Source organism: Echeneis naucrates, chromosome 5 (assembly GCF_900963305.1).
Source record: "Echeneis naucrates chromosome 5, fEcheNa1.1, whole genome shotgun sequence".
NCBI lineage: Eukaryota > Metazoa > Chordata > Actinopteri > Carangiformes > Echeneidae > Echeneis > Echeneis naucrates.
The window spans coordinates 14,841,856-14,859,451 of NC_042515.1; the positions used below are offsets into that span (position 1 = coordinate 14,841,856).

The following is a 17,596-nucleotide window of genomic DNA, read 5'->3' on the forward strand; positions in this document are numbered from 1 at the left end:
CTTCAGCTGCTGATATTGTGTTGACAGCACTACAGTATATTTGTGAGGTCTTGTCGAACCCCAAAAATGTATATCAATAAATAAATTAGCTAAAGGGGGCATAAAAGCTTGAGTGAGTTGGGTCATAGTGGATTACCTGTGAGCATCTCTTTGACTTTTTAGTCATCGGATCTATAAAATAGTGATTAATGTATATATTGAATATAATATATTAATATTTAACATATTTCACTGATGCATTTATTTATTTGTTTTAGAAAAAAGACATCACTCATTCAACAATCACAAATCAACAGATTCATGTTGCTGTTGACTGCATGTAACGGCGGACTATACAAAACCAAGTGCAGACTATGACTATGGCCTGTTGACTAGAAATTAGCCAAGCGTGCAGACTCCTGCTGGAGCCCCGTGTCCCTCTGAACAGCTGTAAAATTTAACAGCAGACATGTTGGCTGTGGGTCACTTGGCTGCTCTTGCAATGCTCATTCTTCAGAGGTGGATCACTGTAGCCACAGGGGTGAGTCATGCACCGGGCTGAGTTAAAAACTGCTGGATCGCTCACAGAACAAACAGAGTCTGCTGTGGGACTTTGCTGAGCTCCTCTCCAGCTCTACAGCATCTGCCTTAGATATCTAGGACAGAAAACACTGAATATGGACTACGAAGGGCTGCTGGTGCTGCTTCTGGCGATCAACCTCAGTGGAGTACTTTGTGCAGTCATGCAGTGGAGGGAATTAGACGAAGCAAAGGTAGGACAAGAGTTATCTCACATGCAGCACATCCAGTAGATGAAGATGTCTTTTCACTTCTGTGCTTCATAAGTTGGATTTCAGAATTATTTTAAGTACGTGACAACTTTAATTCCTGCTTATATGTCTGCAGGCTTATTTGAGGAAATATGGCTACCTGAGTGACCCCACTGCTCCACAGGACCCTCATTACCTGGAGGAGCTATTTGACGCTTTGAGGTAATTTAGACAATTGGCCTTTCAAAGGACAACACAGATGTGAAGTACTGATACACTCTGTACAGTGGAGGAGGATGTTGGAGGAATTTTCAATCAACTTCTGCCCGCAGGGTCTTCCAGAGGGTGAATGATCTGCCACCTACTGGAGAACTGGACGAACCTACTCTGGAAGTGATGAGGCAGCCACGCTGTGGCATGGAGGACCCCTTCAACCAGAAGCTTCACAAATACAGAGTGATGGGTCAGTCTGAACTTCTATAGCTACAAACTGTTATTACATTTCATTTCAATTTAACAGCATTCTCTTCATTTCATATTTAACATTGTCTTAAGTGAACTCAGGTTACCATGGAGGCCATGTATCAGTAAAAGTCAAAACTGTCCTAAAACGTGCTAACTAAGTTGGTTATAAAAAGTTTCAGGTCTGAGTTGAATGTCCTGCAGTGTCCATAGTCACTATAAAGCAGACCATGGTCTTTCCTTGAAGGTGAAATTCTGAAATATGTTGTCTGTGAACTGATGTGTACTTTCAACCTATTTATACCCATTTACACAAAACATTAACCTGTCTCTGTGTTGTGTCCTTCAAAATACACTTGTTGCTGCAAATTGGTTGTATATTAATGTATTTTCCAAGGTTTGGTTAAAAGTGCACTTACTGACCTGAAGAACTACTTGAAGATGCATGAATCAGTGTTTGGCCACTAGAGGGAAGAACAGCTCGAAAACAGTCTACACAAACACACAAACGCAGACCTGGCACAGACAAAATCACACTCAACACACAAACAATGCCCTTTTCTATTGTGGGACAAAAAAATATCTGTGTACCTGATAAACTGTTCTTTATTTAGACTTTTGCACATTATTACTCTCTACTAGACAGACAAACCTGACATGATCACTTTATGTTATTATCAATAACCTGTTAGCGAACATTTATGTATTCAAATATCCTCCAAACATTTCATAGGATCATTGGGTATAGTGTTATTTACAAAACCTAAGAAAAATATTTGTTTAGAATTGCTGATGCTGATTGGTGTAGAGCACTGTATCACGTTAGGGAGCAAAGGAAACAAAAAAACTGACATTCAAATACACATTTCAGGCGTGTTGTGCTTCCTGGAGGAGAATCACTTGCTGTTGTCTGCTTCCAGTCTATTTTTTTCAAAAATCGATAAAATTAGCATTTTTATGGAGTTTGCTTAAGACAAATGATTCCTCTCTTTCAGGACGTTGGAGAAAGAGGAGTCTAACTTATCGTATCTACAACTACACACCTGACATGAAGAAGACAGTGGTCAGGGCGGCCATCCGAGCGGCCTTCAGCTACTGGAGTGATGTGGCTGCTTTGACCTTTAGGGAGGTCGACTCCGGCAGAGCAGACATAAAGATCTCCTTTCACAAGAGAGATGGCTACTGTGCCGTGCCATTTGATGGCCGTGGTGAGTTTTAACACTGACTAGTATTGTCACATGGCCCCTAACACACAAACATAAGTTGTGTATTTGTGCCGCCTGCAGGTCATGTGCTGGCCCATGCTGAGTCACCAGAATCTGGTATTGTTCATTTCGATGAGGACGAGTTCTGGACGGAGGGAGCATATTATGGCACTAATCTTCGCATTGTGGCTGCCCATGAAATTGGCCACGCCCTCGGCCTGGGCCACTCTGCTTTCAGAACTGCTCTGATGGCACCGGTCTACGCCGGTTACCGTGCCAACTTCAGGCTACATTCAGATGATGTGAAAGGCATCCAGGCGTTATACGGTGAGCGGGTGAAGAAAAGGCAGTGACACGTAGAGACTGGAACACAGCCTTTGCATGCATTAGCACATAAAGAACTATTGGATACATTATTTGGAGTCGTTTTGAACCTTCTCATGAAGCTTACGAAATATATTTGAGGTTGTCTGGTAACGTATAAAATCATAAATGCACCTGATTATTGTTGGAGCTCAAGGTAACATGGAACAGTCTGCCTGCTGAAATAGTATCAGTCCCAACTTAAACATCACTCATGTAGCTCTGAAGCACAAATTCATCCTATATGTGGTATCTCCTGTTTTATAGGCAAACGCATTGCCAGCACTTCAGCCAGTCCAACAACCACAGACAGTCTATTTACCACAGTGTCCCCTGACAGTGGGAATATTCCTGACCCCTGCACTGCCACACTGGATGCCATCATGTTGGGTAAGCTATAATCAAAGTAATTACAGTCCCACCTTCACACCACACACACAAACACTGTGGATTCAGACGGGGAAGACAAAATAATTCGGCTGAGGCATTCAGGAGCCACAGGAATTGTGTGAAAATAAATCATTTGATGGGTACCTTTTCAAAGCAAAATGAGACGACAGCTGCTGAGACTCAAGAGACCAAGTCCCTGAGAGGAAGTGGGTGAGGAGAGGAGGAGGAACTGGTTACTGTGCACCAGGATCTGCTGACCTTTTTGGTGACAGGTGAAAGAACTCATAAGACCTTTCACTGTTGGTATGTTCACTCAGGTCCTTGGAGAAAAACCTTTGCCTTCAGTGGGGATTATGTGTGGACGATCTCAAATCTAGGACACAACAGGCCAATCAGAATTGACAGGTTGTGGAGGGAACTCCCTGGAAACCTGCATGCTGCTGTGCACTCACCAAGAACCAACAAGACTTACTTCCTCAAAGGTGAAGTTCTAGTACAGCACAATTCCTAATGTTATTTTAGTTCTCCAGCCGTGAATCCAGGAGTTATGTGTCAATGTTGGACAATGTTGTGGTCACAGGAAATAAAGTGTGGAGGTACACCAGGTTCCTGCTGGACTACGGCTATCCCAAAGCACTGAAACGGATTCCCTCTGATATTGATGCAGCTTTGTACCTGGAGAAGAACAAGAAGATGATCTTTATTAAGGTACCTATGATCAGCTGTATTTTTTTTTTTTTAACACATAACTGCCAACATACTCATACTTCCTCTAGCAGAACTCCCTTTTTGTCTTCTTGCTGTCTGCCTGTTTAGGGTTCAGAGCACTGGCAGTGGGATGAACTGCAGTACAATGACTTAAGCATGTATCCCAAACCGCTCTCCATGCTGTTCACTGGAGTCCCGTCCAGTCCAGACGCCGCCTTCACCTGGACCAATGGCAAGATCTTCTTCTTCAAAGGAGACAAGTATTGGCGAGTGAATGAGCTGCTGACAGCCGACAAGGGATACCCGCTGAGCACAAAGGAACGCTGGATGCAATGTTAGATTTCTGACCTTTAGGGGGCAGCAGGTACTTGGAGGTCTACAGCAGGAGTGCAGGTTCCACTCCAAAGATATTAACAATGCAACATCAATACAATAGAAAATACTGAGGGATTTTTCTTTATCACACAGAATCTGATAATCAAACTACTTCATCCCCTCAAAAAAGCTGATTCTTGTGAGGCTTACTTACAAATGTACAGTATCAGTCAAAAGTTTGGACACGCCTTCCCTTTCAAATGAATAGGAAAGTGTGTTTTGTGACTGGTTGAATTATGTCAGCTGAACTATGATCTCAGGGAGAAATCGAGGGAGGCCTTGTATTTTTCTCTCTAACGTGTGTTAGATTATGTCATAATACTTTCAGTAAGATGCAATATGATTATGTGAATGTGTGCTTTCAACTCTTGAGACTTACACATTTTGTTGGACCGACTTCTTCACTGTGTTTATTGCCTGTCATTGTTTCGAGAGACTTACACCTTTGTCATGCATTACACTGGTCTGTGGGAAAATCACGTAGCAAGGTGCTTTGCCCTGATGTTTGTTTATTGTTTTTTTTTTTTTTTTTTTTGCAAAAAGTGAACATTTTGTAACATTAAACAAGACGTGCTGTCAGCAATACAACTGTCTCTCTGTGCCCTGTCATCAGAAAAACTGGTTAAACAGTCCCACAAAAACGATTGAAAACGTCTAAATGTTAGCTGTGATAAAATACCGGTCTGCCCTCCTTTGTTTTTGTCTGCAAAATAAAACAAAAACTTTCATCCATTTCCAAGTGCCATGGCAACCCCAACCAATTACAGAGAAGGAAATCCTCCCCATGACCTCTTTGCTTCAGAAAAATCTGGCCAGCAGTGCTGCCAGTGTTACTAAGAGCACAAAGACCAAACTGTGTGACCGATCTGCGTTGAATGATGAGTAAACTGTTTGTATCAAACACATTCATTTATCTTTGAAATTTCTATCAACAGTTATGTACAGATTCAGGTAAATTGTGCAGTGTCCCTGCAAAATATTCAGACATTAAACTGGATGGTTATGTAAAAATCTACAAATTAGCATCAGACATGCTTTGGATTTTTTTTTTTTCCCCAACATTACTAGGTACTTATCGTATGAAATAAATTATAAAAATGTTTACTCCACAGTCAACAAACTACATTCTTCACCTACTCTACTCCGACAGGTCATACATTGTGGAAAAAAAGGTGACAGAGTTATAAGAGTGCTGCTGGAGAGCATCCTGTTAAAAGCTCCTGCAAAGAGCTTTTATAATTGCATCGTTTTGCTTTTGCTTCACTTCAATATCAATGGCCATGTACCCATCTGCATGTGCTCACCATGAACTGTGCTCATTCTAAACAAAACAAAGTAAACAAAATTATAAAACTTTTGTCAACACAGTTAAACAGCAAGACAGGTAATGACAAAACACTTACTGGCAATGACTAACTTAAAGTACAGTACGTGTAATGGTGAAACAAATGGATTTGTCATATTCACTACCAAAACAGAAAAACATCGTTTTGTGGCTCGTACTTGCTATGATGTATTTAATACAAAAAGAAATGAAGGACCTCACTTTACTTCATTGGTGCCTGTTTTTTTTTTTAGTGTTTCTCCGAGAAACACATTGGTTATAGTGGTTGTAGCATTCACCAAGCAGGAGTCTGACACTTCTGCCTGCTCCACACAAAGCAGCATTCTCTTTCCCCGCCACCCAGGACTGAAAGGCTGGTGGGAGAAAATCCGTCCTGGCTCTAAATTCGTTTCAGGCTGCTGAACACCCTTCGGTGAGCGGAGCAGTTTATGGGTTCTACTCTACATTAGGGAGACGTGGTCTCTTCTCTGCTGTCTCTGTGGTGCTTACACCCTGACAATCGGGGTGGTAGCTGTGAGGGGCACAGTAGAGCCAGTGTCGTAGTCCAAGTCAATCATGGTGTGGTTGGCTGTGCCCAGGCTGCTAAGGGAAGTGCCTGTGCCCATCTGTCTGTCCCGCAGACTTTGCAGGTAGCTCTAAAGGAAAGAAAAGAAAATATAGAAGAAAAAATGAGGAAGGCACACAAACAACTGTCTGAACTTGCATGAGCGGCTCTTCATACTTTACTTTTCATACTTTACTGGTAAGCACAACAATAATCAGCAACTACAGCACACGCCATGTTGGGTGACACTGACCGGTGCCAGTAGGTCCCCAGCGTAACGTTTCACTGGGGTGGGTTTACGACGGTATGTGCCTTCCTGCCCACCTGCCTGCTGTCGCTTTTTAGCGTCCTTCTCTCGAATCCGCATGAGCTGGACTCTCTTCTGTCGCCGACTGATAACAACTATGAGGAGAAAGAAAATTCTTTGAAAAAATGTTTACAATTTAAAATAGTCCTTAAATGGTAAGAATCCGCTGGTGTCTGTTAGGTTGACAGAGAACAGATACTCAATAACTGGCAGAGACACAAACTGGCAATGATTGTAAAATTATAGTCTCATAAAGTCCTCCATTCAGAATGGGACACATTTTGGCTTTTATCTGAAATAAATGGGTTCTTTTGCATTTAAAAGAATAAAGCTTTCTTTGCAATCACTTTGATGTCGATGATTTGCAGAACTTCTTAACTCTGACTTTTAGTCTCTAGTGAATTTGTATGTCTGATTCTTAGGAAATTGATAAATATATGCCCAGCCTCATCGCTACGACAGACCTCACAGAGTCAAGCGTTATCATATTTTGTCCTTACCGTCAGTGTGGGAGTAGCTATCATCTGTCAGTTTCCACTGAACCAGGACTCCTATGAGGCTGAGGGCAGGCCAGATGCCAAGGATGACCCAGCTGTACCAGCAGAGAGGCGGCCCGGGTGTGAGGCGCAAGCATTCATACACGTGTGTGGCCAGTGCCAGCATCTCCACAAAGTAATCAGCGCACACAGTCATGATGGCTGCGCCAAAGACAGCCGTGGAGAGCATGGTGAAGAACTTTTGCCACTGAAGTGTCAGCACAGCAAACAGCATGCCTGTTCCCAGCAGAGCACCCAGTGGCACCCAGACCGTGGTTGGCGTGTAGAACTGGTGAGTGACCAGCAAAGCAGCGAGGGCCAGGAGGAGTCCCAGCAGCAGGCCAGTCATGAAGAGGCCCACACTTCGCACCAGCATAGTGACCAGGCCGCACAGCAGGCCTATACCGAGGCCGATCCCCGCGCTGGCCTCCACACTCAGCTGGGTGTCCAACACGTGCTCCTTGTGGCACAGCAAGAAAATAATGACAGAGCCGAACATCAGGCCTGACAGGAACATGACAGCCTTGAAACATCGATAACCTGAGAAGAGAAAACAGGAATGCAGAGAAACTTGATTAAATAAAAAGTAAATACAACATTAAATGACCATGATGTAGATTTGTTATGTCATTCCATGTCTCGGCTTGGTCAGTCACTCGGAAGGGATCCTCACCAAAGAAGCAATAAATGATGCCGAACAGGCAACACATGGAGCAGATGACGGCAGGGATGACATCGTACTTCCTCTCTATCTCCAAGCTGCAGGCGTTAACCTCAGTTATGCCTGCCCCCGCCCCTTCAGGGCTCTGCCTGGTGGGATCTGCCATTCTGGCTAAATGTGGGACACTGCAGGAGTGGCTGAACAAAAGGACGTGGGTAGATCTTCTGGTGGTTATCTCAAGTCCATCTGAGCAGGTTTGAGATCTGCAAAAGAACAGAAAATGATGTAGAATATCTGGGGAGGAAAAAAAAAAAGGTGGGACTGATGAATGAAACTTTTATTCTGAACAACAGAGGGTGAAGGTGAAGTGTGATATCTTCAGGTCAACTGGAACTTCTTCCTTGCAGCTCTGTATCTGCAGCTGTCACAAACTCAACACACAACTCCAGGAACACAATCCCGTGTGCCTGGAAGACACACAAGCAGCTCATTGGCTCACTCTACTTCATGTTCCAGGGTCTTTGTCCAGCTCTGCTCCCCTGCAGTCATTCACAGATATGAACTCTGACTTGAAGACTCAGTCACCTGACAAGATTCACTTAACGCACTCATTGAGCTGTAAACACAGTTAAACTAATCTGGTATTAACTGTCCATCCGGAATTACATGGTAAAGAGAAAAGAGCTGGGAAGTGTTGTCTGTAAGTAATTTGAAAACTTATACTTTTCTACAGCTGTGACCTTCCTCCTTCTCTGCCAACTTGCAAAAATATAAAGATACATTTTGTTGATGATAATTACTGAGGGACACGCTATGTCCAAAATTACTGCAGAGCAGCAGAGGTTACCGCCCTGAGAAAACCATCTCATTCTCACAAAAAATTATACATGATATTTAAGCTGGCAGACCTGTAGAGAGCCACAAAGGGCTGCACTGGGGCTCATGGCTCAACTGCTCTTTGTGAGGCTGCTGGCAGGCCTCGTGTATGATCTCACCACGACTAAGATCCGATTACAGCTAACTCACGTTTTCAAGTCAAGACAAACAGTCAGAAACACTTGGTTTTCCCTTCACCCTTTGCTGCTAGCCAGGTCGCACTTTTCCCCCTCCTGTCGCAGAGCCACCTTGGTTTCTTCACCTGAGAATACTTTCTCTCTGACACTGAAAATGTGATTTTTTACTTTTTTTTTTTTTTTTTTTTTTGCTTTATTTTTGAGACACAAGGATGTGTAATTTGCGTGCCTGCCTACGAGTGACTTTAGCTGGAAAAAATGAAAGCCCCTGGAAAGTTTTCTTTTCTTCTTCAGTCGCTCAGTTTACTCAGTACCTATCCCTCCCTCTCTGTTTTTGATCAGTGACAATCTGTCGTGTCTTTGCTGAAACACAAGACAGAGTTTAGGACAAAATGTGTGTTCAGTTACAGTCTGGAGACTTTTGTTTAGAGACTGTTAAATTACAGAGTTTGTTACTGCTTTAGGATATACAGCTAAAACTTAAGATAAAAAATAGGACTAGATCTGTAACTATTAATTGATTGAAAAGAAAATCTCCAGATTACTTTATTTGCTGAAAAACATTAATTGACTATGAAAATATAGTTTTTAACATAGTTTTTGAAGAGGGTTTATCATAAAGTTACTTGTCTACAGCTCAAGTGCATCATTTTATGTTATTCATTAAAAAACAAAACAAAAACCACTAAAAGAAAGAAAATTCTCAAAGAGAAATGATTAGAATGTATCCCTTTGTGATAAACTTGGCATGAATAAGTCATGCCAAGTTTTCAAATTAACGTGAGGAAAACCAAGATAAGATTACTTTTTTCTTGAGACAAACACAAACAGTCAGACTTAAAATAAAATCTAACTTTTTGGACAAAATGAGCATCTGGTGAAAATGCTTCTGTACACAATCCAGACTATAATCTTCAAATCCACTCCTGCTAATTTAAGATGGAAAAAAAAAAAAAAATCTCTTCTGCAGGACAATATAAAACTACTCACACCGGTCACATTGTTGACACAGTCACCTTAACGCTAGAAATTCAGGTTTAACTATTTATTTCCACAGTCAGTATGTGATTGTATACATTGCGACAGATTGGACCTCCTTTGCCCATGAAATGAGAAAGAAAGACCACTGTCATCCTGAACAGGATAAGAGCTTTCAAAAAAATAAAATAAAAGGACAGGCAGTGACAGGAACTTTTTGTTTCCCTCTGCTCTGGGCGTTTCTATGATCCATGCTGCCGTTGACTCAGTCACACGAGAAAAAGGGGAGGTTTTGATAATGCCACTACACTGACAAAAACATATACATATTTCAAACGAACCAACAAGCCTTTGCACATATGGATGCCTGTGAAGGATTTTTTTTTCTTTCAGACTTATTCCAATACATATGACAACTTAACATACCGCACAATCAAATACAACTCGCCAGAAAAAGTTCAGGGTTATGTATAAAATATATAAAATAAAATAAAGTCAATCAATCATTCAGACAGCCTATTTACTTCCCTGCCTACCTTAAAACATATCACATTAGACTGTAGTTTGTTTTACTGTAACTGGAGACACAATGTTTGCCACAAATTTCTTTTTACTTCTGGTGGACTGGGACTTTAAATGGATATTTTGTGGTCAGCTTATTGTGTTTTGTTTCATGAAACCATGTGAATAAATCTTCATTGCTAACAGACAATAATAAAGTAACTATTTACCACTAAAACGAGCCTTGCGGGGGTGAACTACTGAATATTTCATCATTTGACAGTAATTAACTTTATTCTACTTGTGCACCTATGGACATTCATGCCTCTGCGTCCTCCTCATGTTACCACCTCTGTGAGTCACAATGGTGTCCTATGTCTCGGAGGCTGGGGAGTCTATGCTGCTGTGGGAGAATAGAGCCATTATGGGAGGAAACAAAGATTCTGAGGCCCAAGCTGTGACCTCTAGTGGCACTCAGAGGAAACCAGACGGACAAAAAAAACTCAGATCACATAAAGATGGCTGAGAGCACCAAGGAGATCCTTAGTGTTAGCTTTAAGATGGGGTGCCAAGCATTTCTTTCCAGAGGACTGGTGAGTGATGGGGAGGGAGGCGGGGGGGGGGGCTCCTAACTGGAAACTAAACTATCTGTCTTAATGACTGAGCTCTCTCAAGGCTGAAGCTCTCCCAACACTTCCAAACTGGGTTTTGTACAAGGCGAAATCGCCTGGCAACAAATTCAATACAAGCGAACAAGATGAAGAATCTACACCCAAAGCAGCAAACCTGTGAGGCTGAAGGCTGAAGGCACGCTAACATGTTCACAGGAGCAATGCTGACATGCCGATGGTTGTTAGGCAATTTACAAGATTCACTATCTATGTTCAGCCTGTTAATCTAATCTTAGCACTGAACACAAACTCCATTCAACTGGGAATGTCAAGGGTTTCTTTAGTTTTTGGTCATGAGGGCGTTCATGGTACTTAGTGGAATACAGAGCTGATTATAGCAGTAAATGAAACGTGAGATCATCTCACAAACTCTAAGCTTTCACAATTCCTATCAGGGACTGCCCATCCATTGCGTCTGACCATCTATTAAGAAGGTGGCAAAGAGTTTCAGCCATATGATGATAAACGAACAGTCAACAACTTAGTTTCCAGCGTGGACTTGCTTAAACATTGTGTCAACTTAGAGGGATGCAGATAAAGATTGAGTATTTGTTTCTTTGTTTTTATTACAAAAAAAAAGAAAGAAAGAAACACACATATATCACTTACATTTACTTAACAGCCAGCAGATGGGAACTGAGCGTTAATACACAAAAAGTATCAACTGCAGATGAGCTATTGAAATATTATGTTACCCTTGAAACAAAAACTTGCCCAGGAGCATACTCCCCCTGAACAAACACTGTGGGGGGGCCGTGTGGATATGAGTGCTCAGCTGCTGAGGGACAGGCAGGGCCCACTCTAAGTTCCCTACATAGCTAAAATGGGAGTGTTGAATCAAGGGGTGGACATGTGTGATCACAGCCAGGGATTCTGCAAGTTCTCCTCCAACTTGATGACCGAGGCCAGCTGAAAATCTGCACTGTTCTGAAGCTTGGCTGACACTTGGAAAACTACCAGGAATGTGAGATGCACCCAAGTTTGTGCTCAGCAGTTGCACCCATAAAAAAATACCAACTTCACACACCCAACTAGATGAGAGACTGACCAAGTCTGGACAATACGGACCTCTGTAACTGTCACAGTGGGTGTTATTAAAATTTATGTCATATGGTGGTAAGAATAAAACTGATATAATATAAATGTGGCCCCCATAATTCCAACATATGCTGTTCCTCCAGAGCGTACTGGTGAGCACATCATGAGGCCCACTACTGAGCTTCCTGTCTCTCCAAAGCAGGAAGCTGAGGAACAGATGAGGAAGTGGAACATCAGGTTTCAGCAGGAACTGACCTTTGTGTTTGTGCCATGAAGCAGAGACAGGACCAAAGAGCTGCATCATCAAACCTGAAGCTTCTTTTTCATGAACATCATTTAAACTGAGGTCTCTTTCTTTGTGCTGCTGGGGGAGACTGAAAACAACTAGATCTGAGAGAAACACAGAAGCAACAGGAAAGGCAGACTGTAGCGATTTGAAGAAAATAAGCCGGTAATCTGTTTGGCTCGCAAGCTAATCTACATATAAAACATGCCATTGTCCCACCGTGTTCCCCCCGTTGCATGATTAGGGCTTCTGCAGCCAGGTGCTTGTGTACGGCAGTTAGGTCTGTGTCTGTTTGCTGTAAGAACTTACATAATGAACAAAGCAGCATTTTACACTTTCTAACTGCAAGGCTTCATCGTTATCCACTCATATACTGTTGGCTGAGAGTCATGAGGCCATATTCAAACCAAAATGGTTCACTAATGATAAATAATAATAATAATAATAATAAAATAATACAGAAACGAATCCCATTACATTTATATTAGTAGACCAGTCTCTGGATGTTATCTTCAATGAATTTTGTTGGGTCAACATATTTGACTAGAGCTCAGGTGATGATTTGCAGAGTTAAATTGTAATGATAGTTATTTAATTCTGGTTTTCATTTCACACTCACACTTTCTCATTTTCACAAAACTTTAACATACACAATAAACACAGCAGTAAAATGACGGCATTGCAGAGGATATGTTTTCCCTCGACCCGACGCCTGGCTTCACAACATTATGACTGTGGTGTAAGCAAATGAATTCTACTCTAAGCAGACTATGGGGTAGATTTGCATTCACACCACATGAGTCTCTGACAACCATTGAATGTGACTTGGATCCTAATGCTTCCTCACCGCACTCTTCACTTATTGCAGGGGACAGGGGACATATTTTGTCCTGCATGGCTCTGAGATGCCACTCTGCTTTAAGATCTAATTTCTTCTGTCAGCTGTCCTGACAGTGTCTCTTCCTAGTTATCAGCTGCTTAAGCCAAAGCTGATACTACACCTCTGAATCAGGCACCCATTTCCACATGAATTAATGCAACCTTCTGAGAGGGCTTGAGACAAAAAAGGTGTGCCTCATGTAATGGATGTTTTTTGAACTAGAGAGGCATAAGAATAAAAATAAACAAACAACTGGAAAATACAAATGTAACTTTAATCTTCCGGGTGCAAATATTTGTGCTGACTGTGTCTGTAAACAAATGTATGCATAAAAAAAAAAAAAAAGTCTTCCGAAGCTGATCCCTGTTATTTACACTTCATTTAATTTAGATCTCCTACCTTGACCCTTACCGGGAGTTATGAAAATTCACATTTTGTCTAATCCTGAAAGGATCAGTCACATTATTACAGTTTCTAGCAACTAATCAATCCCCCCATCTCTCTGGAACCGAATAACTCACATATGGTTGTATTTTAATTGGTACTAGCTGACTCATTTCCTTTTATAATCTCTCATTCTCATGCTTGTCTGGCTTGAATCTAAACAATGGAGGCCTTTCAATATAACACTGCAGAGCTTCTTACAGAGAAGCATAAAAGGAGATCAGAAACACAACGAGGGACTTTTGAAAGGAGTCACATGTCAATGGTGCATGTGTGTGTTACTTTATGTCAGAAGTACACGTGGTTTTTAGCATAGTAAAATCCATACAAATGACTAATATCCGTCCTCCCGGTGAGTCCTCCATGCTAAGTTGGATGGAGTTGTGATCCAGCAGCAGAGGAGAGTGTACAGTGTGTGCAGCAAGGAGGGGCACCTCCATAACGCTCCATTAGGGTTTGTGGTGGAGAGCAGCATTTAGTAGGCGGCGTGGTGGGGTCTGATGCCAATATATCAGTGAGAGTACGACAGCGTAGCACTGGTTAGAGGATAAACTATGCTGCTGATGAACAGCAGGTTAATGTGGAGATGTTAATTGTACCCATCAATCACTTAGGAGTTTCCTTGAGCATGACACCAATGCCTTTTCATGTCCTGGCATGTCCTGACCTTCCCTTACAGAGAAGCTGGCAAGATTTCGCTGGGACAATCATAAATCTGTCATAGTCGCTCATAGAATTTAGTCTTGCTCTTATCGGACTTGTGTTCTGGTTGTTGTTTACTACAGACTACTGTGGTAAAATCAAATAAAACACCCATTCAATTGTGATGACTTGTGGGGAGGTTTGCTATAGTGGCACAATAAGCATAAGAGCATTGGCCTGGTTTCGACCTCCATGCCTATATATGTCTACAGAACTTCTACTGCAGCTCTATCATTTAAAGCAGCCATTCAGCCTCTTAGTCAAATTCCAGTCTGCAATAATTGTACCTCCTACAGCGATCTCACAGGCCTAAAATATCATGTATGTCCTGCATGTTCCAAGCCCACTCCTAACCCACTCATGTCATGACTATAACCAGTGTTTAAAGTCCTATAAGTAGCCTATGGATGTACGTTTCAAAATGAATGGTATCAGCTCTTTACTGTATGTGGTTTCTATGTGACAATGGGACATTTCTACACCCAGGAGTTTCTGTATCCTTCAATCTCGAAGTCCAACACACCCAAATTGTTCTTCAAGCTCTTCATGTGCTAATTATTTGAGACTAAGCAGCAATTAAACCTTGGATCTGATAGGTTACTGGTTAATGTATGCACGTACAATACAGATTTGAATTATATCAGTGAATTCAATTATATATTTCCCTTTACCTTATTAAAGACGTATTCAAGTTAACACATCATTCTAAGTATAGAATGTACTTACTGTATGTACTGTTAAACTTTCTGAGAAATTTTCTAACTACACTAGGCCAAGGTAAGAAAAGGCAATAAGCACTGAAGTTAATCTTTTTTTTTTTTAGCCAACAGATTTCTAATGTGGGCTCAGAGACTTCATTTATGCTGTCAACTAAAAAGAAAGAATCATGGATTTTACTTTAACTTTGTACTGCAAAACATTGTGAAACAAAGCCATCACCCCAATTGTGTAAATAGATAGAAGGTCAACCAGACAGTCCCAACTTTCATTAGGTGAATAATCCCTCGCCTATGGCTCTGTGGTCTTAAATGAAAAAAGATTGCCTGTGTTTTCAAAAGAAAGCAAATCTAAACACTGCTGATTACCCAAATTTCCAATTTGAGCTTGTTCTCATAAAATGGGAATTCCTGCTTTGCTGTGCTGCCTTTAATGACCTCCAGTGTCTCTCTCCTAAAAGCTGCTGGAAGGATTTTCAGTCAAGTTTAGCGTTTAGCACCGAGCTTTGTTGAAAGTCATACTCTGTGCTAGAGTTCTGACAAGCCAGCATGTTGTTGGCCACTTTCCCAAAGACAAGACGGACAGCCATGCCTCTGTGCTAACTAAAAACTAACAGGCCAAATAACATGTGCAGCGAAGTCCTCATCGGCCCTCACCAGGCCCTCACCAGGCCCCCTTCCTCTCACCTCCTGTCCCATCAGCAAGGAAGGGTTTCCTCTTTGCTTTTTTCAAAGGGCCAAAGCCATCTGGTGCTAGCAGCAGAGTAGGTGGTGTGGATGAGGAGGGGTACCCTGTGGAGCCTTAACTACAGACTACTCTGTGCAGTAAAGACAGGACCTGCAGCCTGTCATCACATTAAAAAAAAAAAACCTGAATCACAGGGCAGAACCAGGGCCAAGGCTCTCTGCACACTGTGGGGGCCGTAAGAAGGATGGAGAGGGAATGGAAACACAGATCTGTCAACAACCTGTGGAGTTGGATAGTAAATGTCTTTATGTCCCCCTGTCCCCCCCCCCTCACCTTCCACCAGCACCACTACTGCCAAACTAACCCAAAACCTGGAGCTGTCGGCCGGAGCTGGAGGATTTTGGTGGAAAAGTCTGGTTCAGTGCACACCGATAAAGCCGTCATTATGTCTTTGTCCTCAAAGGCTGACGGATAAGTTGCATTATGTGTCTGAGAAGGCTCAGAAACATTTCCAGCTGCAGACGGCTGGCTCTGATCGGCCAGCAGCATCTGGATCTCCCGGTAGTCGATCGACAGAGACTCCACAGCCAGACGTGAGGCTTGTAAAGGCAGGGTGGGGACTGACAACCGCACACAAACACACCAGTGATCGAAAGTAGCTTTTGAAAACTTACCACTGAGCCTGAGTTCACCGTGGGCCCCGTCCGACAGGAAAAACACAAAGCGGAGAACCGGTTCAGTCCCCCGCCGCCCCTCACTGTCCCGGGCTCAACAGCACACACTCCGCCGGCATCGTCCTTCAAATGAGAAGGGTCTGGTCCGGTCCCGGTCCGGTCCCGGTGGGGCTCACAGGCTGGACTAAACGGTCCTCCTCTTCCCGACGGTGACTCCGTACCAAAGTCCTCCAACAAGTCTGGGAAATGTGAAGGATCCTCCCTCTCTGCTCCCTCATACAAAGGAGGAAAAGTTTCCCTCTCTGCTCCCTTTCTGCTCCCTTTCTGTCCCCTCTCTGCTCCCTTTCTGCTCCCTTTCTGTCCCCTCTCTGCTCCCTTTCTGCTCCCTTTCTGTCCCCTCTCTGTCCCCTCTCTGTCCTCTTTCTGTCCCCTCCTCCGCCGGATCACAAACGGCTCCAACACACAAAGGAGGAAAAGTTTCCCTCTCTGCTCCCTCACTGACGTTGGTCCACTGGGGAGGGGGAGGGGGAGGGGGAGCAACAGTGGGGGGGGGGGGGGGGAGACAGGAGGACAGGGGGACCTGAAGACCTGGTCTTCATCTGAATTCACCAATGAAACCGGCCTCATCCAGAGAGAATGGCCCAAAAAGTCCCAGATTTTCCAAATAAATGAAAGTTTTCCTGAATCACACTGAGGGACCATGTGCCAAATGCTGGATAATTTATTGTACTTTATTAAAGAAAATGTCTTCTGTTTGGCTTTTTTAAGGCGACAGTCAGAAACCACTGTTGAAGGTAATATCATTAGGAAAAGGACTGAATATCCAAATAGGGAAAATGGAGGCTGAGGGCACCTGAAGGCCACAGGTTCATTCATCTGCAGTGATTTCAGTCATTTCTTTAGCTCCAACACAAACAGCATGAGACCAACTGGGATGGTGCAACAGAAAACAAAGGATCCAAGGAGCAGCGCTGTGTCAAACTCTACCAGACATTTATTATTTCACTTTATATTCTCCTCATGTGGACAATATTCTCATTAAAGATGTCTTTTAATCAAATCATCTCAAACTGGGTCATGTTAATGTTCTTTAAGCACTTGCTCTCCGGTTTCACATAACAGGACCTTAGAGACATTATTCACATGGAGGTGGATGGTTGGAATAAGTGTTCAGGGGCCACAAAACAGGTTAATATGACAACGGTAATAAACTGATTTGATTAAGGGGACTAACTATATTATTTATAACATTGGTTATATAATAATAAAGACACATTTTTGGTTGCATGTGCTTGACATTACGTTTCTCCAGCAGGACATTTGTTCTTTTGGGTTTGTTTTTTTTTTTTTTTTTGTCTTT

The 17,596-nt window shown here is 42.6% G+C and overlaps 2 protein-coding genes across 3 annotated transcripts; one reads left to right on the top strand and one right to left on the bottom strand.

Annotated features, from left to right (window-relative positions):
• Positions 1–592: 592 nt before the first annotated feature.
• On the top strand, positions 593–4,746 carry mmp19 (matrix metallopeptidase 19). The gene is made up of 9 exons (XM_029501757.1): positions 593–752; positions 886–971; positions 1,082–1,212; positions 2,207–2,419; positions 2,498–2,743; positions 3,047–3,169; positions 3,487–3,651; positions 3,750–3,877; positions 3,986–4,746. The coding sequence occupies exons 1-9, from the start codon at positions 657–659 to the stop codon at positions 4,214–4,216; spliced, it is 1,419 nt and encodes a 472-aa protein (XP_029357617.1). The 5' UTR covers positions 593–656; the 3' UTR covers positions 4,217–4,746.
• A 7-nt stretch (positions 4,747–4,753) lies between these two features.
• Positions 4,754–16,601, bottom strand: LOC115043366 (transmembrane protein 198-like). 2 transcript variants are annotated; one of them, XM_029501760.1, is made up of 5 exons: positions 16,237–16,601; positions 7,658–7,908; positions 6,949–7,524; positions 6,466–6,543; positions 4,754–6,232 (listed from the first exon to the last, which is right to left on the bottom strand). In XM_029501760.1, the coding sequence occupies exons 2-5, from the start codon at positions 7,809–7,811 to the stop codon at positions 6,180–6,182; spliced, it is 861 nt and encodes a 286-aa protein (XP_029357620.1). In that variant the 5' UTR covers positions 7,812–7,908; positions 16,237–16,601; the 3' UTR covers positions 4,754–6,179. The 2 variants fall into 2 exon arrangements, with proteins under 2 accessions (XP_029357620.1, XP_029357619.1); XM_029501759.1 differs by having other exon boundaries at positions 6,395–6,543.
• Between the last annotated feature and the right edge of the window lie 995 nt (positions 16,602–17,596).